Below are 25053 nucleotides of genomic sequence, written 5' to 3' on the forward strand. Positions count from 1 at the left end.
ATTGTTAAACAACCACCATTGCCGATTATTTATGTTGTGTTTAGTCACGTTCGACAACTTTCCCAGAAGTTATGGTGACGTGACCGAATGAAAATGCACTATTACCATTATTAAAAGGATTTTTCAGGATTTCAACATTGTTGAAAACAAAGGTCAATTCATTTCAGCCATTTCAATGTCTACATTTGATTTGATTTCAGTGCTGCAACTGCAGAATTTGTCCTAAAAATGCATTTTGCTTGGCAGCTGTCAAAATCAGATCGATCCTGAAGGTTAGACGCTCTGTTAAAGGGCACTGCGACACCACTGAGAAGTATTTCTGTGAGTAGATTCTCATTTGTGAAAATGCTGAAAGTGATTGAGTTGTGACTCAGCTGCAGTTTGGCTGCAGTCGGACCTTTGCCCTCACGTGCTCTCACATGATAAAGTTGGACTGAGAGATTCTGTGTCAGATATGCAGAGAGAGTTTCATTCCTCACCAGAACAGGACGACGGTCTGTTTGCAGATCAGGACCTGGACTACAGCTAACCTGTTCACAGTGACATTAGGGAAGTCTCGCCTGAACTTTTTACTTCTCATTCAGAGCCAACTACCCAGAACTGAGTTACAGCAAATGTGCAGTTGTTTGGCTGCAGAGTCTCATTCCCAGGACATCAAATTTTGTGTTGGTAAAGTGTCGTAAAATAATCTATAAGTCCCCTCAGATGACTTCAAACTAAAGTAACAAGCCTGTTTTGAAAAATGTAAGAAGAAGAAAGTACAGATTGCGTTCAAATGTAGGGCGGAAAAGTAAAAAGTCAGAAAAATAAATACTATAGATACCTGAAAAATCTACTTAAGTACAGTACTTCCCACCTCTGGTTAACTGCATCAGTATTGAGAATCGTCTTGACACAAAATAATTAAAAACATCAAAAATATCTGACCAAATAATGAATAATGAGCATTCAGCGCTGCAACTGAGCTCAAATGTTACAGAATGAATTATACTATTTAGTTTAGAGACACTTAATAACATGCAGCACTTAAATACAAATCTCAAAGTTGTGTCTACATCTGTCACAAGGTGTTTATGTGTAAATGTCTGGCTTACTCTGCATGTTGGCCTGCCTCGGTTTGGTTTGCCTATAGTTAAAGATTAATGGCCGCTCAGTGACTCAGCAAATAGGGCGCCTGAGGAAAAAGCAAGTCTTTGGAGAAAGAGACTATTGTGTCTTCAGAAGCAGCAACACAGAAACAGTAAATGAGACGCACTAAAAATCGAGTTTACACCATGTGATGTTAAACAGAGCGGGTTTTTTTCACTTCTAACACGTCTGGAAGAAATTACTCTGACCTTCAACATCATGTACAACCTACTGTAGTTATACTGTACTGCATGTGTTGTCTGCTGTCGGAGGACTGCTCCCTCTTTACAAACGTGAGCGGGTTATAAAGCGCGAACCAGGCCACAGGTCTCATGCTGCCTTCAGGTGCTTCTCATAAACTTAAGATCTGGAGACAAGACAACCATTTCTCACAAATTCAAGTGCTCATAGCGGAGTATGTTCTGTGTTTGTCTACAACCATAAAACATCTTACAACCACAAATGTCCAAAAGACTTAATCAACTACGTGAGTAAAGGTTATAATTTACTCACTACATCTTTTAGTTTTTCTGTTCATTGGATCTTTTGGCACTGATGTTGAATTTAAAGAGCTCAGGCACATCAGCAGTTTGGGTTTTAAGCTGGATTTTGTGGAAATACCACAAAATGTAGTTCAGAAAACACACACGGCAATAATGTCTTAATGTTGAACACTTTCTTTCTGTTCGTGAGAAGACGACGACGAAAGGAGAAGTAGAAGTGCAGCTGTGTGACAGCTTCGGAAGGAAGAAACGGAATAAACGTGAATGAACAGTTTCCTTATTTGGTGTTTGCCTTCCTCGTCTTTCCGGTCACCTCTCCCCGCTTCCCTTCTGAGTCATCTGTCCCTTTAAAATGCTGCGTTCAGGTGCTCCCTGCGACTTCCCAGCTTCTGATACACTGATATACTGAAAGTTGTTTGATAATATTCGAATACATTAATACATTTTTAAGTCTATGTTGTTTATTTGTGCCCTCAGATATATTTTAACTCACATTTCACTTGTTTAAATCACTGGGTCATGACGTTTTTGGCATCTAGAACCAGTTTTATAGTAAAATTTAAAAAATCCAGTAAAATTAAATTAAATGTTTAACAACACTGACAGGGGACGTTTTTACAGCGTGATTAGTTCTGACAGTTTGCGAACATTTTGCCGATGATGCTTTAGTTTTACTTAAAGGTGCACTATGTAACTTTTTCAGCTCGTCCTCATCAGACAAACAACCGTACAGGTCGACAGTAAAATGAGCTTATTATGACCCATATTGACGTTTGCTGTGTGTATAGTGTTGGTTTATATTCCTGTATTACACTTTAACACATACTTGAATCACACCATGCATTCCTTGTTCTGTGGACTAAAATAGAAATGCATAGAAAAAGAGATTTTTGTCTCGTCATGTCATTACAGGCTACATTATAGAAGGTATAAGTCTCGTGTGTTTCATATGACTGAGCCTGCAATTCAAAATATTTATTCCTATTTCATAATATATCAGACTTTCATCCTTTGTCTGCCTGCTGCTCCTGTGTTCATTCATTTATTTAAAAAGATGTAGGCTATTTTATTGTTCTATAAAGGTTATTTGAGCATTTTGTTGAAGTCTTTAATTCCAATAAAAGGTCAATATCCTCACCGAGCTTCAGTTTAACTTTCTTACTTAATGAGATCTTTTAATGAGCTGACAAGATACTTAAAACTCTGCTTTTTATTGTCATATTCCAACTGAAAGGTGATTAAAAAGGCTTTAAATTCCAGTTCAGCTGCTCCATGTGCAGACTGTTTACAGCCTCCACCAGGTACGACACCTTTTTGGCTCGTCTGTTCATCTTTCAAATGAGTGGTTTTACTGAAATTTGGTGGAAAGAGAGCTTTTTCATTAACTACTGCTTACTCAATTTAAAAGTTGCTTCAGTTCAATTCAATTCAAAGTACTTTATTTGTCCCCAGGGGGCAATTTAAGGCAGTAGTAGTTGTACACAGCAAGTTAAGCGCTCAGACAAAAAACAAGTAAGATATAGGTTGGGTTGTGCATGAACAAGCAGCAGCAGGAAGTGCAAATGTGCAATAGAGAGGGAGGGGAAATGGGAAATGCAGCGACCATCAACAAGTTACAGCTTAAACTTTATATTAGGGTTACAAAACAAATGCTCATTAATGATTAATGATAATTCAACCCATAATTATTTTATTAACTCTCATAATGTGACGTAATATGTTCCTTTAAAATGAATTTAACTAGTAATATGCGCTATAATGCATTCTGAATGTAACCTGCCCACCACTGGGTCGTGATACAATCTGAACGTCTCGATCATATGCAGTATCCTCGCCTCTCACGTGTGCTCCGAATTCGTGTCCGATTTTTCCGCGGCGCGCCTGAACGCGCCGGCAGCTCGCAGCCGGAGCAGAGCGGCCGCACATTCGCTGCCCCGTGAGTGGCGGAGGCGGAGGCCGGCTCAGCGGCCCGGCGAGCCAATCACAGCCGGCCTGCGAGCGCCGCTGCTCCCCCTCCTCCGCTCGCAGTTGCTGTGGATGGACCGAACATTCCTCATTCCTGGGGCTCGACAGCCGAGGACCGCGGCGACGACACGAAACCAGCCGGAGACACGACGGATTCAAGCCGCTCATGACACTTTCGAAGAGCACGTAAGGTTGTTTATTAACCTCTTTTTTTAACATTCATTCAAAATGTCCGCAAGTTTGTTGTTTTAACTCGGTTTTAAATGGGGACAGTGTTTCCTCTCTCAAGTCTGGGGGAGCCGGTGGAGGGTTAGGGGGCTCTTCTTCAGGGTCCTGGGCGAAATAAGTAGGATGGAGGGGGTTTATTTTCTTATTTTACTGCTATAAAAAGAGGAAATTGAAGGAAGAAGTGCTTTAATCGTAGGTTGTAATTTATTCAAGTGTGAATCTCTGTTTAAAAAGACACTAAAGTAGCTTTTAATCTCTTTTAAACTCATGAAAAATGTTTTTTTTTTTGTGGGAAACCTTTTGAGACACACTGATGTAATGCTAACTAACTAATGTGAATGAGTAAAGTCTCCGAGCCTGCAGGGGTGTCTCACTGTGACTCATAACAGTCATAATGTTCATGTCTTCAGTGAACAGACTGAAATGTCTGAGCAGCATTTGTCTCTTCCTGATGTTGGGAGATGTGTTTCTGATCTGTGTCGTTGAAGGTGAATGGGAAACCGCTCCGCGTTTGCTCGGCTGCCGCTGTTACATAAACTGGATGCAAGGTTTATTACATGGCAATTCAGCTTGATGTGATCCTGAATGTGTCTCTGTTCCCAAAAATAATCTCAGCCACTGCTGTCAAGAGTTGGTTTTCTATTAGTCGACTGAACGGACTGAATATCTCCACCGGTGGCGACACAAATTTAAAATTACAGGCGCTTGTGTGCAGTCGGTTAATCGATCCCAAAGAATATTAATCAGCAACATTTTTGATCGTCGATCGCGTAAATGGTGAAGCGCCTTGACTGTGATCTCTTTTACCTCCAGGTTTATATACCAACAAAATAAGAAAGAAAATGGTGGACTTATTGATAATTAAAATAAATATGTAGTTGCAGTTCGAGAGTCTCTTTCTTTCAGCACGTTTTGTCCGTCACATAATGAAGTTTGGCCTTTTCAGGGCTGATACAGATTTATTAGTAATCAAGGAGACTGAAAACTAATATACATTTGCACTTAGTGTCAAAATTTATAATAAAGTGATGGAAAGTAACTACTAATCAGATATTGTTGTGGGCTGTGAATACTGCATCAGAGCCGATGTACTGCGTTCTTAAATTAACACATTTTATCGGCAATCAGACACAAAAAAAAAGACAGATATCGATTATCAGACAAGTGCTGAGTGTGAAACCTGATAATCAGTCTCTCCCTAGTTTGCATGAGTTGATTTTTATAGTAAAGATATTAATATGCTTTAGAAATATCAGTCTTTAAAATGCACATTGATCAAATGTACATCAAGTCTAATCTATGTATCTGTTAATGTAGGTCAATGTTGGGTCGCGGTGTCAAACGGAAGTGGAGCTGCTTGGAGGAGCTGGAGGTCGAGACCCTCCCTGCTGCTGCAGAAAAGGAGAAACATGGGGAGGAGGACCTGGAGGACGAGGGCGGGTTTCGCGTGAGTCCGTCCAAATCCCACATGGACCATCTTCAGCAGCGTCAGCTGGTGCTCGGCCTCTGCTTGGAGAAGCTCCAGCACTACCAGGCCGGGGTGGAGCTCAGCCTGCGTCGCTCCGTGTTGCTCATCAACACGCTCAGGCAGATCCAGGAGGACATGCAGAGCGACGGGGTGGGAACCTGCACGTCGGAGGTACTCCTCAACAACAGCCACGCTGACTCCTGCATTCTCAGGGATGACGTCAGGGAGGACATGGTGGTTACGTGCCCCGGGTGTGCAGAGGGTGATGGGGACACCCTGTCTCCGCCACTGTCCCCAGAATTCCCCTCTCAGGAGGCAAACAGCTCGTCTGAGCAGCAGAAATCACTTCCTGCTGCGACGATCAATGCTTTTAGTGATGCAGTAAACGCCATGGGCTACCTCAGCGACCTCGCCCTGGACGACATCTTTGAGGACATTGACACATCGATGTATGAGACTTCAGATCTGCCCTCTGCCTGGGCGGCGGGCTCCTTGTGGCCCGTCAGTGTGTCGCTTTGGGCGGATGAGGACGTTAAAATGCGCTCGTCGGGCCACACCTCTGCTGGGAGTCTCCAGTCATGTCTGATGGACCTGAACGAACTGGACCACATCATGGAGATTCTGGTGAAGTCATGATCACCAAGACGAACTCCTTCTGAACATTTACTGCACTGCTGATCACAGCTGGGAACAAGGACTGGGTTTGGGTAGTTGGATTTTAAAGTGGCGCTGGATTTTTAAGGCTCCATTTTACACTTTGGTTTAAAACGTGCTCAAGCTTCGGCCAGTTTAAAGTAGAATAAAACACTAATTTCATGCACGTAAACCATCGTGAGTTATGTACATGAACGTGTGCCTCAAATAAGACATGAAATATTTATTATGTTAGATGAAAAATCCAGTTTAAAATGTCTCATGAGATGAGAAACCAGGGAAACATCCACTCTTAAACACTCGTATACACATACAGATATTCCAGTGGAAGTCTCAGTGGACTTGGTAGAAATGTTACTGTTGACATTCAACAAGGAGAAATGCATCTTGAACTTACAGAGTGACCAATTTCTGCAGCAACAGAGGCAGGAAACGACTGCAGTTTCAGGACTAGTTGTGTTTTGAGTCGCGGTTGAATAATCTGTAGTTAAAGTAGACGAGATGTGTCTAGACGTACACAGTCTGAAGTGCTTTAATGGACATGATTAGACTGCACAAATTGGTGCCAGGCAACAGTGTGAGGGTGTTTAAGGTGGATTTTCTTTAATTCGATAAAATGGAGCCTTAAATTTCTAGTTCGTGCCACTTTTCTCTCCTGTTTTATAAAGTTTGAGTCAAAGCAGCAGCTCCTCTCCGAGCGAATCCACTCCTCAGGAAGAAGAAACCTGAGCTGCCGTGGTTTTGGCGCCGCTCAGGCTGCTAGATCAGACCCGGGTTGATTATTAATTGAAATCCCTTCAATTACTTAAGAGGGCGTGCTTCGGCCAGCGAGGAGGGCAAAGGCCTGGGATTCCTGAGTGGGTTTTTTTTTATCGCTCCGTGTAGGATCTTTAAATTAGAAAGTGTGGTCATGCAGCAGTCGGAGGGTGGACGGGTTGTATATTTATTTTACATAAGAGAAGAAGGATGTGGGCGCTGTATTTGGGGATTTACCAGCCAAAGAAGTAAGCTTCCAGTCCCTGGATGACATCTGATAGAGAGAGGGTAAAATGTTTAACTTGTTTGAACGCCTTTATCTATTATTATTCTTATTTATGAATGAAAAATCAACTATGAACTGCAGCAGATATTATTTGTTCTTTGTATGTAAAGTCTTTTGTTTTTTGGGTGCGAGTGTAACTTATAATTCAGATTCTTTATGACCTTTTTCTTGGCTGCCATGTCTACTGCTTTTCGCGCCATTTGTGACATCAATTGGGAGAAACTATCAGAGCCTGTACAAGAACTATTCTCATCTTTTTCACAATGAGGTTCACGTGAACAGTTTGTCCTTCTCGGCAGCTTGTATTTAAATGCAACATGTCATGAACGTAAAACATGTATTTTAAATAGTAATGTAATCCCAGTCTGGTTCTGACTGAGGAGCCGATTGCCTCAAGTCAAAAATCAGGACGACTTTGCCATGTCTGAGAATTGTAAGTGAAACAGAAGCCAATGTATTTTTATGGCCGTGATGGTATGAGTTTTTACTGCGATGCCGGTAGTTTTTTTAAAGCAGTTTTTTATGTGTTTCTACCTGAAGCTCCAATCACCTGTCCTGTAGAAGAGATACAGCAGAGTGAAGGATGTTTGACCTTCTCTCTCTGTGGTTTACTCCTGTTCTACCTCCTGATGTCTGTCTGTTGTTGGTTTATCTGGACACTCCTGTTTTTACACCATGAGCCATTGATGGAAATCTTTTAGCAGTTGTTGGTTTCACTGTTTTAACTCGGCTGAACATCCAATGCTTTTCCTTTCAGACCGAAGCAATCCGTCCTCATCTCCATCTCACGTCGACAACGTGCCTTACTACTGAACCTAATTTTTATTCGTGTTGAGGGTTTTCTTGTGGCTGTCTGAGCTCGAGCTTCATTGATAAAAAAACCCTAAGAACTGTGGCGAGGTGTTATGTAAAGCACTGCAAGCCAGAACCGCCATCGCTCCTTCCTTCTTCTTGGCCTTTTTTCTGTGCTCACTGAACACTAGTGGCATATGAGCTTAATGTATCCTGACAGGCTGACAGTGAACTAGCTGAGGGAGGAGGTGGCAGCGAGAGCCGGGAGGGAAAAATAAGAGGAGGAGGAGGAGGACATGGAGGAGGAGGAGGGGTGGGAGGAAGCAGCTTGCGTCACTCGTTCAGTAGGAGGGGTTTAGAGCTTGTTTTTGCCCAGACTCAGACCACCGACCAATCACATGAGACGGCGAGGAGCAAGATTGATGTATGGGGAGCGCACGGCTGCTCCAACAACAACTTGTTTTTGCTCCTGATGGCTCTGCACAGAAATACAGTGTGGATCTGTTGGATTTTCAGCCGGTGAAATAAATCCACTTTTATGTTTTTCTCATCCACCATAATCTATCTGACAGGACTGAATATAAAACGCAGACAGCTGCAGTGTTATTTATAAAATTGTATGAAAGAAAGCACAAGCTGTATGTTGTTGATGCTGATTATGATATAAATGTATCTGAAGGACGAGTTTGACAGGTAATAAAATGATAATTAATAATGTATTGTATTTTTTGTGGAATATTTTATAGATTTTATTCAATAATACAGTAAAAATACCCGAACTGCCTTGTGTGAGTCTTTTTTTCTATTGACTGACTGTGAAGCAGGCCCCATTATGCAACATCACATGGATCAACAACACTAACATTTCATCCAGGTTACAAAAAAGCTGAAACAAATTATAACTGCCAGCCTCTCGAAAACGTGCCTTTCTGCACAGCAGCCATGCATACACAATGAGGTATTAGTCAATATGCGACTGACTGCATGTGGTTTCTAAAGAGGCATGTCTACCCTGAGTTCAGCCTCCCAGGCACACCTTTCACTCAAACCCGGATCCTGCCTTCCTTACTTTGACTGCTTAACCCAAAAGTGTCAACATCTCCAACCCACAGCTTTGGAGAGGAGCTGTTTATGTGCAGTACGTGTCCTGAAAGGCAGAGCTGAGGGCAAAACCTCCCTCTCGATGTTTTTCCACACATGGCTCAGGAGTGAAAAGGAAGCAAAGACTGCCCTCTGGTGGCTGTTACACTGAATAACAAATGTCTGTTGATTGTAAAAGCATGACAGTGCAGATTCAAAGAGTGTGTTCAGTGGTGTTAGATGATGCTGTAGTCTGGTGTTTTTATAAACCCGATCCTTGCACAAAACCAGCTTCGGTACAGGCACCAGTAGTTCTTACAGTGATGGCGATGGGGCTCATAGGAATGTCACTGTCCAGTTAGGGAAAGTAAGCTACTGAGAGAGAGGCCTCCTCTCATGTTTCACCCTCACCTCTGCTTCAGAAACATCTGCAGCACTATGGATCAGAAATAGCAACACCACAAAGGACAAATACTGCTTTAAAGAAGTCGATACCTAAATGAGGTTATTAGAAACTTTCATTTTGAACACTGTAAGGATAAGCTTTAAAAATAAGGTTTTATTTAAAGGGTGAAATGTCTTAGTTTGGGGTCTTATGTCTGTTATACTCTTATTTGCGTTGTTCAATAGGATGTTGTCTGTTTAGTAAAGCACCTGGTCTGTTTTATTGTCCTGTCCTTTAAGATGTTTAAAAATAAAACACTCTGGCTCCTCAATGGACGTCTTTCGGATGTTTGACAAAGACATTAAATTGACTTCTTTTGGACGTGCTCGGGGGGAAAGGCGGCATTTTCGATCAAAAACAAAAAAATAGTCCTTATTAAATTATTGATGTGCTGACATGCAAGCAGCATTTTGAGCAGTGCGTTCTGTATTTTTGTGGTTTTCAAAAATATTAATCTTGAGAGGAAGCACTAACTTGTGCCGAGACATGAAAGTCTGGGATTAATTAAATAAAATCCCATTTCCTCAGACTTTGACTGGAGTTCATCACTAATAATGGTCCTTAGTACCTCCTACCAACAACAAAATGTTTTCTATACGGCTGCCTGTGATGAAATCTACTTGAACGTGGTTCTGGTTTGTTGTTTTTTTTTCTAACAGGGTCTATACAGATAAACAAAGCTCCTGTCCCTGGTTGGGCTTTTATTGTGATAAAACAGCTAAACAAACAGATAAAACACAACATTTTCAACTCTTTTGCAGCGTACATTATTTTCTTACTGCGGTGTCTGTGCATCACTGAGTGTGATTTCACTCCAGAGTGTCAGACAGAAGCACAGTTGCAGTAGATGTTGTTGGAGCTGGAATTTCAGGGAGTGGTCACACATGAGGAGGAGCAACACGTGAGCTACTGCACACAACTACTGCTGATGCTCCCATTAAACACATGTGAAGAGAGTGTGTTCAAACATACTATCTGTCTCAAACTGTGGTATATATAAATGTCAAAATGTCGGCCTGAGTTCTACAGTGTGTCAGTTTGGGTTTAATGTTTCTCTGCAGCCAGACATCAGTCTACTGCAGCGGAGTGAAGCTGAGCTTTGGCTCCGTCCTCCAGGCTGACTCAGCACACACTCACAGAACAAACAAGCTCTGCTGCTGCAAAACAATGGGATGGACCGACTGGACTGATGCACACACACCGTAGATCCAGCAGCACTCCCTGTCAGTTGAAAACATGTTTTTAATGTTTCTTCTCTGCTCGCAGGAAGTGAAGAATCAACTTATACTGGCCATTAACATGCGCGTAATGTATTTATTAGTTCTGAAGCTTACATGAGATTTCAGCAAATCGGGTCTGTATCTTTACAAGTTACAGAACAAAACTCCCTCTTTTTGTTTCCGTGCTGAGCTGCAGTGAAAGGATCAAAACAAAAAGAGATACTTTTGTACGAAAAAGACTTTTGAGGAGCTTGATTCCTCTAACCCAGACGGCTGACACCTCACATTAACTCGAGATAAACTTTTGAACACATTTTTGCACAAAATAACTGTGGAGCTTCTCTGCATCACTCACACTGGAAGTACATCAGGAAGACATGTGACTCGTTCACATAAGATCCTAATTATTGGGGATTTCAATATCCACTTAAATAAGCCTTCTGACCCTTAAAGCTTTTTTGGGACCGCTCGATATTTCCGCTGGATCATTGCTCTCCTCTGTTTCACTATCTCTTTATATCTGTATTTCTGTAATTGTGTTCTCTCTTCACTCTTATCTCTCTGTCTGTTACTAATCATCCTGTGTGGCCTGCCCTCTTCCAGGTCACCACGGTGGACAGGAGGTCGTGTGGCTCGTTATTGTGTTATGACGCAGCTCTAATATGATGAACAGACTGTTTATTTCCTTATTTTTACATTAATTTAACTGTATTTTATATTATTGCTGAGAATTAATTGTTTTTCTTGCCATTTCTGTTTTAGATGTCAAGTTGTGGTGCCTTAAAGAGCTGCTAACTGAAAGGATTTCATTGGTCTGGTCTTAGTGAAGAGTTTTGGCGCCCCGCGCTGGACTACAAATGCTGCTTCAGCCTTTTCTCCTCTGGAAAAGAAACAACTCTGGACTTATAATTTCTGGATATCAGCATCTTAAAAACAAAATATCAGCAAAAATATATTACTTTCAGTTTTTAAACCATCTTATAAAGGCTGCACATAAAATCCACCAGCAGAGACTTATTAGTCTAATGGTTCAAGGTTCTGATCCAAATGTTCTTTTTTCTTTATTAATCAATAAACTGTTTGATCTCTACAATGTCAGAATAAAGTGAATACCTGTAGAATTTCAAAACTTTAACTTATAACTGGACTTTCTTTTGTCATTTTGCACAATATTGCGCTGCATGTACAGAAATGATGTTTACACTGGCAGCAGTTTTAACTATTTTGACAGTTTTCAACAATTAAACAGTTCTTAGTTATTTTCTTTGTATTATCTTGGTAATTTTTGTACAGTTACTTTCCACAGCTCATGTCTTGTGCTGCTTTTTCAATGTGCAACGTATATAGCCTTGTGGTTTAAAGTTGTTTCTTTCACTGTGTACTTGCTGCATAAGGTTGAAATGTTGATAAAGACAGTCTGCTGTCTACAAATAACTTGTTTTTTCCCCATAAATAGTCCAAAACACCACAATTGTTGATGTTCTATCACATTGAAGTCAAAGACAAACAGCCTATCCTCAAAATTAAGAAGCTGTGATGAGGGATTGTTTGTTTTAATTATCAAAATAGATGCCAATTAATCTTCTGTGGATTGACAGATCAATTATTTGACTGATTTCAGTTCTACTTCATCCTGTTCTTTTGTTTAATCTCTCCATGTTTGAATATTCCCTTAATTCTCAAGTCTACTTACTTAATTATAATGTGGTTTCAAACTTAATACATAAACAGATGGTTTTAAAGGCAACAAGTTACAAAACCCCTGAAACTGTCTAACTAAAATGTCAAGAAGAGGGTAAACACAAAACCTAATCAGGGGGTCAGTCTGAGAGAGAAACAACGTGTACCTGTGTGAGAGACTTTCTTCTCAACTTTTACTTCGTTCCTGATGAAGTCAGATGTGGGAATGTGTCTGACAGGCTACATGACCCTGAGGAACAAATTCCTTTTTGCCTGATTATCTGTAAGTGATTTACAAGCTCCTCCAGACACCGTGGAGATTCAAGCGCAGGTCAGAGATGTGACCCGAATACCCGCGTTCACGTAGAAATGGATTTGAAGCGGACTCTTCCGACTAAATAGGCTCCCATTCATTTTTCTTGGGGAAACAAATTAGCTGCTGGTATGTTGTTTTTCTTGACTAACTGTAAGAGACAAAGCTCAGGCTGTGGTGATGTGTAGCCAGGCGTCCTTGGAAAAGGTTTTGACCTCGGACCACGTGGACTCGCTAATTAAAAGGGGAAATAAGGGGAAGTTAGGGACCAGGTAATTTATAAACAGCCGCTGCCAAAACGTTGTCTCACTGTGCATTTTTTTTAAACCACAGTGGGACAGATAAATATTGCAAATTGTGGCCGTAATCAGATTTTAGTAGAACAAGATTTAAAAATGAGTATTTTGGCACCAGAGAAGACAGCGATTAAAATATGGCATAACGATGGTAATTGCATTTTCAATATTATCCTGGAAATCCCCCAAAGTTTAGCTTTCAATTGGTTCATTTGTTGTGGTCCAATGATGTGATGGGACCAGTGGTGAAAAGTACATTTACTCACATAATAAAGTAAGTTTGAGGTACTTGTACTTTACTTGTGTGAGTGTTGCTACTTGATACTCCACTTCAGAGGAAAATATTTACTTTTTACTGGATCTTTGACAGCTGTAGTTATTGGTTAATTTGCAGATTTAACAAACGATCTTGTGAGTTTTTTAATTTTATTTGCAGCTACAACATTAAAAAAGTACTGACGAATGCAGGAAGTTTCCAACAAGTAGTTTTACCTTGAGTAACTTAAGTTACTTAAGTAACAGTTACTTTTAAGTAAAAGTACTGAATACTTTTTCCACCACTGATTATTATACACTGGTATGAAGTATAAATGAGTATAAACCATAATAGAGCCTTGCCGATGTATCGGTTGGTGGATATTTTCAGTATTGGTGTATTTGTTATCTAAAACGTGCCGATATGAAAACATAATGCAGAAAAAGATGCCTGGAGTAATTTATAATTATTAAATTCACAGTTTATTTTATTGTTTCATTTGAGTGATATCATTTTGGACAATAGTTTATTGTTAAATTGTAAAATATCTTTCTCTATCATGTACATATTTTTTATTACATTTGAGGGTCCATTGCAAAATGCAAATGGCTCTAAATATCCAGTATCGATCGAGTAAAATCTAAAATGTGATTAATATCGATGTCGTTAGGTGTAAAACATCAGTCTTCAGGATGTTTCCAAAACATTTCAGGAACTGAACTGAGTTAAAAAGCTACTGTAAAATAAGTGCAGGCCTGCAACTGACGAGTATTTCCACTACTGATTAATCTATCAAACACAGAAAAGCAGCAAATACTCACATTTGTGAAGCTGAAATCAGAGAAGGATTGATCACCTGATCAATTATTAATCACTGATCAATTGTTTCAGCACAATATGGATTTTTCAGTTCACTTAATAGTGATGTGAAATGTTATTTGGCCTAAAGATTATTGGATTTCTCCAACTTCTGACGTGAAAATCAACATAAATTGATGATGATAATGATGTCAGCCTTGACTGGAGACCAACTCAACCTCTGGAACAAGCCTGACACTGTCCCATATGGCTGCTCGGTCTGCACGGCTCAATCTAATTTTCTACAAATTAATTATACATGTGGTTAATTAAAGGCAGAGTAGAAGCTATTAGTCACATCTGCCGCAGGTCGCATGTAGATAAGACAGATAAGGCAGATGTGCTCGCAGCAACATGCGTGGAGGCTCATCATGTGGCCGTCACATGACAGAGGGACACATTTTTGAGCCATAAGCTGTAATTACATCGATTACAGATACTCGTTAGACCTTAAAGTCAAGCATAATATATGATATATGATCTTAACCTATATAATATTATATTAATCACTTCACAGATCCAGATTTTAATCAGCTTTTTTATGTTTTATCGATCTGTGTATCAGTAAAGTGGCAAAAAACTAAAGCTGGTAATTATCCTGATAATATTTATTTGGTTGTGACAATGTCTGTGTTTAATCTGATTCCTTGACTTTTCTATAAAATGTCGTCATATCTTCAAAACAATTTACAAGACATCAGATGGGCTTGTGAAACCTGGAAACACCTTCCTGCGGTGGGCAGTAATCGATCAGTATGTTATGCTGAAAAACTGATAAGCAGTCCTTACTGCACAGCTCACTATGGGGGAAAACCGCTAACTGCTGCTCTCTTTGCTGCAGCTGTCTTTGGCTGTAGATAGCTGCTGTTCGTTAGTAAGCTCATTTAGCCGTGCCCATTATCTCATTAAACTTCAGAAAACACAACTTGGCTCAGCAGCCTCCCAGTGAGCGCTGCCTCGAAGACCGACAGAGGCAGGTTTGAAGACAGGGAATAAAATACTTAGATGATTTCAGTGTTTCTGATCAGGACTCTAAATCCTGCGACGAGAAGACGTAGCATGTGCGGACATGAAGCAGAGATCAGAGATCATCAGCATGGAAAAGCAGCTCAGAACATTTTTCATATGAATGAATGATTTATGCTCACCAGGACCATGCTAACATGCTGGTATTTCACTGATATAGTGTTTACTATGTTCACCTTCTTAGTTTAGCATGTTGACATTTTAATTAGCACTAAGAAGCATTAAAAACTTGTGTTATTAGTTTTGAATGTATGTTTTTCAACCAAAGTACTGAACAAATACATTTTTTGAGTCAGGAAATCTGGGGAACAGTGTCGCACAATCCCTTCAATAGCTCTTCAGACACTTTCTGTCTGTACTGAAGAGGTGGAATGAATGACTGATTTACTCCTGGATCACTCAGACTTCACTGAACAGTAAAACATAGCACCTACTTGCACATGCAGTTGTAAAAATCAGGATGTCAGTCCATCAGTTGGAGACAGAAAATCATAAGAGGATAAATCCGACCCGTCTGAAGATTCAGGCTTTTTTACAGATTTTCTTGGAGGCAGGAAAACTTCAGTGAATATTTAACGTGTTTTTGCGACAGATTATCGAAAAGGATAATCTTCTTAAATCAGTCGACAGATAATTATCAAGTTAGTGTGGGTGAACTTTTTCTACTGTTGTTTGTAGAGCTCAGTTTTAACATTTAAGGGGAGATAAAATGGTAACTGATGGTCTGTGTGGGTTCAGGGAATCGTCTGTCTGGAATGTGTTATATAATATTCCACTCATCTTTCATTATCATGTTTTGAAACAGATGTCCGTCTACACGAAAAGGTCTGAAGCAACACAAGCATCAACTCTTATCCTCTAAATGCCAAACAAACTTATAGAAAAGTGGTTAATGAAGGTGGTGCACGAACCTCAACTATGAACACATTCCAAGGTATTTTATTAATTGAGGGGAAAACCCTTTGAGGTTTATTTCACCAGAGACGCCCTGTTTCATAATCACACACTGCTTAACAAGCCAAGAAACTGAGGGAATAACTCTTTACTTACCTGTGTGTGCAGTGATGTGAACCAGCAACTTTCCAGTCCATCTGGAAGAGAAAAACAAAATATGAGAAAAACATAAAAAATGTATCCAATATCAACAATGTAGAATGACCCATGATTTAATTACAACAAAAATGGAAGTAAACAAGTGACAATCGACTGATTATTTCTGTATTCAACATGATTGTAATGGTTTCTGTGGTGCAACAATATGAAGAGGCCACATGATGAAAAGAAAAATCCATCCATCCATAAATAAATGCATTTCAAATGATGTAAAGTCAAAGAATGTCACTGCGGCATTTCAATCATGCCTCTTCTGTCCACCTTCGGGAAGTCTTTTTTTTTATGTCCGTGGAGAAAGAAATCACGCTGTCTGCATGGACACGTAATTAATTTCCAACGCTGCTGAGTGGAAAGCGTGATGTTGATCAAAATCACCAGCTGAGATGTTCGCAGCTGTATCCCTCTTACACAACTGGATGCTTCTGCCATTTCAACACGGTCGGCGGGAATTTTCTTTGGTGAACTCACGCAACAAAACAAGAAACCCTCAGAATATAACAAGCAACAATCATGACACCTGGTGCACCGTAAACAAATGAGATCATTGGTATTTCCGACTGCTACTCCTGTCTGTACTGGTGTTCGTCATAAAACTAGATGCGAAGAGAAACTGTGTTTTTTCATAACAAAGTTCGCCTGATCCTCAAAAAGGAGAAATGACAATAAAGGACACTTTAAAATCTCCTAATACATTTTTTTGGGTGTTGTACTAATTGCAAGTAATGATTTTCCCATAGAGAAAAGGGAGGAGCTAGCTTATAATGCATCACGATGATTACCAACGGCCACTTTTCTCCCGTTATGAAGTGTTTTACAGATGAGTTCACCAACAGTGACACAAAACAACACTTATATCGACTTCTCACTGACACCAAGATGGCCGGACACAGACGATAAAATGAACCGGTTTAGTCGGCTGAAATGGGAAGAAACCGGTCTCTCGCTTTGCAGCCGTCTCTCCAAGCTGTCAAATGATTTCCTTTTGTTGTATTATTGAATTATGCTGCACATTTGCACCATTTAAAGTTTAAATCAAGTTTAAAAAACTATGTGTTTATGGTCTGGTTGGGTTAGGAAAACATCACAAGTTCAAATATTAGCAAACAAGACAAAGACTCTACATGCAGCATCGCCACTCACAATATTAACATGCTGATGTTTAGCAGGTGTAATGTTAGCTGAGAATGTTAGCATACTAAACACAAAGTACAGCTGAGGCAGATGGGGATGTGATTAGTTTTGGAGATATTTGGACATAAAACAAAGTATTGGATAGAGCTGAACAATTAATCACAATACTACTAAAAGTGCAATATCAAATCATAGAACCTGCAATTTTTTTGATAAAGCTAGATGTGTGACAAAACGGTCACAATATTGCTGCAGAGATGTCCTGGCCTGCAAATCTTGTTCTCCAGATGTAAGAAAAATAGTCACATCATCAGGATTTTAACTGTTTTTTCAATGAAAATTAAAATGGACAAAAGATCTTTAAGTTATGTCAGTTCATCCTGAGGCGGACATGAACGTCTGAACCACATTCAGTGGTAAACCATCCGATATTTGTTTTATCATCTTACGCAAAACCACAAGTTACAACCTGATGGAGGTGCCAGAGTAAAATCTGAGGATCACCAAAGTCAGTGGGTTATGTTTGGGGATTATATATATCTGTTCAAAATGTTGTGCTTCATCCTCTGGGAACAAAATTCAACTAAATCCATCCAGTAGAGTTTCAGTGTGGCGCAAAGTGGTGGACCGACATTAGCCTGACATTGCCTTCCAATGCTACCTTGTCTAAAAACAAAATATCTTTTAAATCATAAAAGGGGCTTTGTGATAAAAAAAAAAAGGTTACGGGCTGATGAGTCAGCAGCTTCTGTATTTGCTTTCTGCTCCTCAGGTCCTCAAGTGCACTAATCTGCAGACAGCCTTGAAGTCAACCTTAATAAACCTTTATATCTGTGCTGTCTCTGCTAATGAACACAAAGTACTTGAATGTCCGAGAGTATCTGAATCAAAATCAGTGCGACTCCATCAGAGCATAGAAATCACTTACGGTCTCATCCGTGCACATTCCAGCAGGACAGTATGGAGTCTGTTGTGTGTTTCTGCATGCGTGTTGTGTGTATCTTTACATGTGTACTATAAGGCTCGGCTGCCATGTGACGCCGGCTCGTCTGCATCAGGTTTGCTTTTCACAGCGTGTCGTGTGAACTGAGCGCTCATCAGGTTTTTTCTGGGAAGTGAAGAGCATTCTGGCTTCTCACAAGGTTGCACACCTTTCTCGACATCTTCACAGCAGGTTAACCGCAACAAATCCATCAGCGCCGCTTCAAGTGTTCAAGAAAACAAACACTTTCAGACTGTTGCTGCCAAAATAGGAAAAGCTGGTTCTGTTTGTTTGTTTACGATGCTGAAGTCAGCTTGATGTAGGAGCAGCACTTTAACGTTATGGACTTTAAAATAGCTGAAATCAATATAGTTATTTTAACAGCTGATCAAATGAATCGGTACGTGAAAGGAGTCACTTATAGTAATGAACATCTCACTCAGCTCTGCAGAATTTCTCAGCATCTTTCAGTCTGATGTTTGGGTTTTCACAACTGTTTGCCAACACACTCTTTTAACTTTATCAGACGGTAATATTTCAACTTTGCTAAAAAATCAACTGTTCGCTCACAAGTTCCCAAATCAATTTAAAAGTTGATCATATTTCAGTGTGTCAGCTTGTTTCGCTGAACCAAAGTGGACAAAAGCAATGAATGCTGCTTTTAAGAATCTGTTGTAGCTCCATGATTTGTGCAAAGTTGGTCATCTAGTTGTTTTAAAATGAGACATCAGACTGTTTGTTATTTTGTTGTCACACACATATATATTAGATGGTGTGGGTTTATCTTTAATTGTTGAAAAAGGAAAGACGGTGGCTGTTCTGTGCACATTTCTTAAAAAACATTCATGCATATGTTTTTTTAAGGTGCCCCCTGTGGACAAAAACAGTATGAGCACCTTTTTTCCTAAAGTTCTGGGTAGTCTTTGCATTTGTTTTGGAAGTGAGTGAAAGAAAAATGTAACATATTAAACTCAGCTGCTGTTTGCAGGATGCATGGTCGGAGGTAATGTATCTACTTGTTGCTACGTAAGATTAACGACTGTAGAAGTTCATGGCGAATGAAAGTTTCAGTAGTTTATGTAGAAGAACTAGATGCCAGATGCAAAGATGCACATACACCAAAAAAGTTAACCTCCTGGTTGTGTGGCTCGCTTTTCTCAGCTCGAGGGAAGTTTAACAAATATATAAACCTCCATGGATCAAAAATTGGTAAAAGATAGAGTCATTGTTGACTTTGATTGCAGTCGAGGTGTCCTGTCAACAGTTTCACAGACGTCTCTTTTATAATGGTGCTCTATAGGGAAACTACTTTTTGGGCAGCAGGGGAATTTTAATACCCTGAGTAGTAGGTTTAAATAAATTTGTGGCTAAAAAGAGGCCATGCAATTACAGAATGGGGCTTCGTTTTACAGCTTCATTGCCTGATTGTTTAATACGTTTAGATATTTTGGAAAGGCAGAAGACAGAATGCTCCAAACTGTTTCTTACTGGTCTGAATTAATGCTTAATGAGATGGTTTCCAGACTTCCTGATGTGGAAACTGGGCTCAAAGAATACAGTCCTCTAGTTGGTGGACGTTGTTAGCATTAAACATTATCAGCAGAATGGACAGATGGTATCTTTAAAGCCAGTAATACCAGTTAATAAGGTGTGGCAAATCAGAAACAATAAGCTGTTGTCATACACCAAAGCTTCTGATATCATGAACCTTCATCAGCGCTGAGAGTAATGTCATTTGCAATTGCTTGTCTGCGGGGTTAAAGTGGCGGGATGTTACATCCACGCTGGGTAAAACGTGTGGGAATCGCAGCACTTTCCATCCTCTGGCGGTGTGAACTCAAAGGGCTGCAAACTCTTTGCAGTTCATCTGATGTGGATGCAAACACCCACACTGACAGGATGCAACTGAGCAACGTGCCTAAGTTGAATTTCATGCATATTTCTGAACATACCAACACAGCACAGAGTAACAGTTCCCAGTGCCAGTTTAGCTATTTTTAAACACAATGGGCAACTTTAAAAACATTTTTTTTTCATATTTTGTGTTTTTAAAGTCCTACACGGTGATTTCCTGCAGTTTTCTAGATATTGACTCGACAATAAAGATTTGATCATTAAATCCAATTAGGGAGAAGAACATGATTGGGATCTTTTGTGTGTTGGAGGCGTGCAGATGAAAAGAAGACCCTACATAATCGCTTAAGTCACTAATAGCTCCAACTTTACCAGCTGTTTAAGCAGTTTCATGTCTGAGGACACGGCCTGGACAGGAACCAGATAGCATCAGGCATTTAAAAAAAAAAAGAAAAAAAGAAAACATTCCCGGAAAATGTTATTAAGGACACAGTGAGACAGTCTGTGGCTTCTTTCAGTGCCAGGTTTCACTCTTACTGCAACTTGCGTGTCATTAAAAAGATTTAATATTGATTAGCATCGTCTGGACAGATACTAGATTGAGAAGCTTGACTTACTACCGTTGCTGTGGAAAAAACTGGAATAAATCTAAACATAACATCTTAAATGACTCTGCTACTTAATATAATAATTTATATATTTAATAATCAAGAAATCTGTGACATTTTTCAAGGACATTGTGTTGTCACCTGAGAGGGAAAAACAACAAACCACAGAACAGCACAATTGGCCTTTTCTGACTCTGGTACTGATGTCCACATTGTTCTGACTCGTGTCTTTCTGTCTCATGTTGCAGCTTTTAGACAAATGCTTCAAAATCTAAATTATATGACCGGAAAATGAAACAAAAGCCCGAGTGTGGTGGCACATCGTCTAGCTGTATTATCCACATGAATGAAGAATAGCAGCTGTTATTTTTTCCTTTTTCACCGAAGCCAGAAATTGATTTAGGTTTTGAAATGTTTTTTGAACTTGTGCCAAAATTAAACGCTGTGTCATATCGTCTGCTCATAGCCAAGAAGAGGAAGAAGAAGAGAAGGAAAGATGTACAGACATGATCTCATTTGTCTGGACTTGAATGCACATTCAGAAAAATAACATTTATGAAATCACGAGTCGTTATAGGCAGAAAAGGGACAGAACAGAAATGTTCTCATTAAATTGGCTTAACTAATGCGTGATTCAATGTATAATGAGATAAAATAACTGCAATTATTCCTTCACATTTGAATAATTGCTCATTTTGTTTTAGCTGATTGAATTGCTGCATCGCTGGAAAGTAACTGCATGCTGCAGCGAGCACAGGTTGACAATGTGCCTGAAACATCTTCCCTGATACCTGATATTGTTATTTTTGCCCTGCTTGGGTAGACACACCCATCCTGAGCACAACTGCAAGTTTGATTCGGAAATGTTCCTGCACTTGGGTTTTTATACTTGCTATGTTTTTCCTTTCAAGCTATTTGGAGGAAGAAACGTTTATCAGAGACAAGACACAGGCTACCTGATACCTGCGCTGCCTGTCACACTGTAATGCTGCCTTGCATTTCTGCCGTATTGATCTGAGTGCTTGTCCCATCATAGCTAATGCACTGCTAGCTTCACTCTCAGGTCCCAACATCACTTAGCACTGACGATCAAACACAAGGGAGCCCGCAGAGGGGATGAGTGCGGCGATGATTTGCTCAGATTTGTGGGATATTGGCCAACAGGCGGCCTAATAGATTTTCTAATAAAACCCGATGCTGACAGAAAGGATGTGTGCAAAGTTTTAAAGGGACGCCATCCTGCAAACTACCACCTGGGTAAATATACGGTCAACATTAGTAATCTCCTCCACAGGGAGTGTGTTGGTCTGCAGCCATGTCTTAATTGCCCAGTTTTAAAAAGCTCTTAACCTGTTTCTTCTCCTCCTTCACGTCCATCTGACCTTCATGACATTACTGATGTGAAGGCTGAATCACTGAGGGATCCCTTCTTTGTTCGGTCAGTTTAAAGGAAAGATCAGGGCCTCGTTACAGAAACTGACAGAAATCTCAGTTAGGATGACACGCAGGATTTTTGGTATTACAGAAACTCGTTCCCTAAGTGTATTTAGAAAAAAATCATGTCTATCTTATCTAAGGATAGGAATTTAGCTTACAGAATCTGAATATTGAAATACTGAATAATTTCCTCAGTTAGGATGGCAAAGAGCCCGTCCTAAATTAAAAATAACTACCAAAAATGGCAACACCACAGTTATTTGAGAAGCTAAGATTGATGTTAGCCTGTTGGAGAAGCTACTGTAACACTGATGTTAACCTGTTAGCTTGATTAACTGCTGGGTGCTATAAAATGGTAGACAATTACAATTTCCTATTTCTTTAAACATATTTTATTGGATGTATCTGTCCAGAACCAAATGATATTTAATTTATTGTGACTTAAGTCAAGCCTGGAGGTAATGTCTATTGTTTTTTTCACCTGAAAAAGTCCTTAAAAGATAAATCAGTTATCCAAAAACCTTAAGAAGACACAGAAATGACATGTTAACAGACGTGGTTGCGATAAATGAAGATGATCATTGATTAATTGATGAATCCTTTGCTTGACAATAGGGAAAAATGCTTGTAATATGTTTCTGGACCCGATCTGATATATTTAAATATCTTTTTTACATCAGAAACCTAAAGATATTTGATTTCCGAAGATATAAGAGAAAAGCAGGAAGCAAATCTTCGCATTTTAGAGGCTGGAAACAGAGAATGTTTCATCTTTTTGCTTGATAAATGACTTTTTACTTAATTAAATGATGATTAAATGTGTTGTCAATTATTTTACTGCTACTACTACTACTTCATTAATTGATTTAAATTAATTTCAGCACTACACGAACTGAAGCAAAACTCTGTTATCTTTAATGAGATAACGTCAGAGTTTCATTGCTCTCGGGGTGCAATAAAAATGACCTTTTTCACTGACTCACTAACTCAATTATTTGCTATTTGAAAATGTATTTATAGTTTCTGGTATTTTACATGTGATCACTGGGTGCTGCATGCTGTTTGTTATTGAGCTACATACTTTTCTGTGTGACTCAAAGTGTGACTGGATTGAGTCTTGCCAAAGGCCAGGAAGAAAAAACGAATTGCCGGGATTTGACATCATTGCAAAGTCTTATAAATGACTTTTCCGATCGCTCATCTGCGTGTCTTGACCTGAAACCCAAACTTAATCAGCCTGCAGCCTCACAGGCCAACATGACAACATGTTATGTTCAGTTTGATTCCCCTCGGTTTCCTCTCGCACAATACCAGATAAAATCTTCATCATCTTGCCTTTCTGTCCACAACGAGGGGGTTTAAACTAAGTGTACACAGCGTCCAATTGAGTTACGGCTCCATGTCAATAAACTATTTCACCCTCCTCCCGTGAGCGCCGGAGCCAAAAGCTGACATCGTGATTGTCCTTGTCCGATTAGGCCGATCAATGAGACTGAACAGAGGAGAAAGGAGAAGAGGAGGAGGAGGAGTAGAAGGAGAAGTGAGGGATGTGTCTGTGTGTTGAGGGAGGGGGGCAGCTCCTCCCATAATTAAGTTAGCGTGCTGCGCTGGAGGTCCATGTTTACAGGGCAGGCGAGGGAGTTTCCTTCACTCGGTGGACAGCTCTGAGCGCGGAGACGGCAGCAGCGAGCTCTCTCTTCTCTCTCTGGTTATTTCTGCAAATCATCCCTCGCTGCGCTGCGACTGGCGACCTGCACACACAGGCTGATTCAGGACGAGCCGGAGGGGGGAAGCAGCAACTACAGCAGCTGCAGTGGCACCTGCCTAACCCTCCACCACCCTCCCTCCCTGCCCAGCCCAGGACCTCTTTTCTCCTGCCACTGCCTCCGACACCGCTGCCATCATGTGCGACTGTTTCCACCTGGCCTTCCCCAACTGGCACGCCGCCTCAGGGACGGGTGGGCATCACTCTCTCTGCTCTCTCTTCCCCCTCTCTATGACTTTGTCTATGCTGTTTTCCCCTGAGCAATTCACTGATTCAGCAGCAGGGTTCAGTAGTGCAGTGCAGTGGGAGAGATTACGTTTGTGTTTGTGATGGAGAGAGACAGTGAGTGAGTGTAAGGCGGCTGGTGCTGATGCTGGGTTGTGTTGCTGACCTGCAGTGAGCGCTGGGTGTGTCTGCAGAGTGCCGGGGAGTGTTTGAAGATGTCATCATTGAGGATGTCAGGCAGCTTCGCTCTTCTCCTGTTTCCCTCCCGCTGTGTCTTTGAAGCAGTGGCTGAAAGGCAAACACGCTCGGTTACAGCCGCAGTTCAGTGAAGAAAAAACAGTGGTAGAGGATAACTTCCTGGGGGTAAAGATGAAAAAGGCGACTGAAATATGGGAACAAAACTATTCCCAAAATTAGTAATGCGTTCACCACAGATCTGAGCTTTAAAGATGCAGTTTTTATGTGAAGAGGGAAGAGCAACTACCTGTAACGTTGCATCAGTTTTACCGTAATAACCCAGAAAATGTTAAAACTTTTGAAAGTTGAGGATGTTGAAAGCTCTAAAACTTACACAGTGCATATTTTACTGATTACACTGCTCACAGTTCTTCTTTAAGCGATTATAAGCGCAGCGTTTCAAGGAATCTGATAGAAAGGAATTTTCATGGGTCCATCAAATGCTTACATCCACTAACATGTAAACAAACCATATCTGATGACGTATGTGAGCACAGAACAAAGTAATATATCTTGTTTGAAACTGTTTACATTCGAGTGATGACGCAAATTGCTTGTAATCTTCACAAAGAAAGTTTGAACTGGAAATCTTTATGAAGTCATGATTTTACTACGCTTGGGCAGAAAACACTGGCTTTGAAACATTGTTTGAATTAGTTCCTGTACATTAAGGTTTTGACATTTGTGTGCGATTTATTCGGCTGTTTGCTTTAGCTGGATGTTTTCTGGTACCTAGGCCGTAATTTA

At 40.3% G+C, this 25053-nt stretch overlaps 2 protein-coding genes across 3 annotated transcripts in view; one reads left to right on the forward strand and one right to left on the reverse strand.

The window, feature by feature from the left end:
• The window catches only part of LOC311274221 (phospholipase B1, membrane-associated-like), a 51921-nt gene extending 27600 nt beyond the window's left edge, over positions 1-24321 (reverse strand). The window contains exons 1-2 of the mRNA XM_084381711.1: positions 24236-24321; positions 16005-16045 (exon numbers count right to left, since the gene is read on the reverse strand). Of these exons, the coding sequence (XP_084237837.1) occupies positions 16005-16045 (41 nt within the window). The 5' untranslated portion in view covers positions 24236-24321. The remainder of the gene's footprint in view (positions 1-16004; positions 16046-24235) is intronic.
• Positions 3351-8563, forward strand: LOC311274422 (cell division cycle-associated protein 4). 2 transcript variants are annotated; one of them, XM_084382099.1, is made up of 2 exons: positions 3351-3787; positions 5142-8563. In XM_084382099.1, exons 1-2 carry the CDS (start codon positions 3669-3671, stop codon positions 5926-5928), a joined length of 906 nt encoding a protein of 301 aa, XP_084238225.1. In that variant the 5' UTR covers positions 3351-3668; the 3' UTR covers positions 5929-8563. The 2 variants fall into 2 exon arrangements, with proteins under 2 accessions (XP_084238225.1, XP_084238226.1); XM_084382100.1 differs by having other exon boundaries at positions 3681-3782.
• Positions 24322-25053: the final 732 nt, after the last annotated feature.

This window comes from Pagrus pagrus (genome assembly GCF_965226575.1).
Source record: "Pagrus pagrus genome assembly, chromosome: 18".
Classification (NCBI taxonomy): domain Eukaryota; kingdom Metazoa; phylum Chordata; class Actinopteri; order Spariformes; family Sparidae; genus Pagrus; species Pagrus pagrus.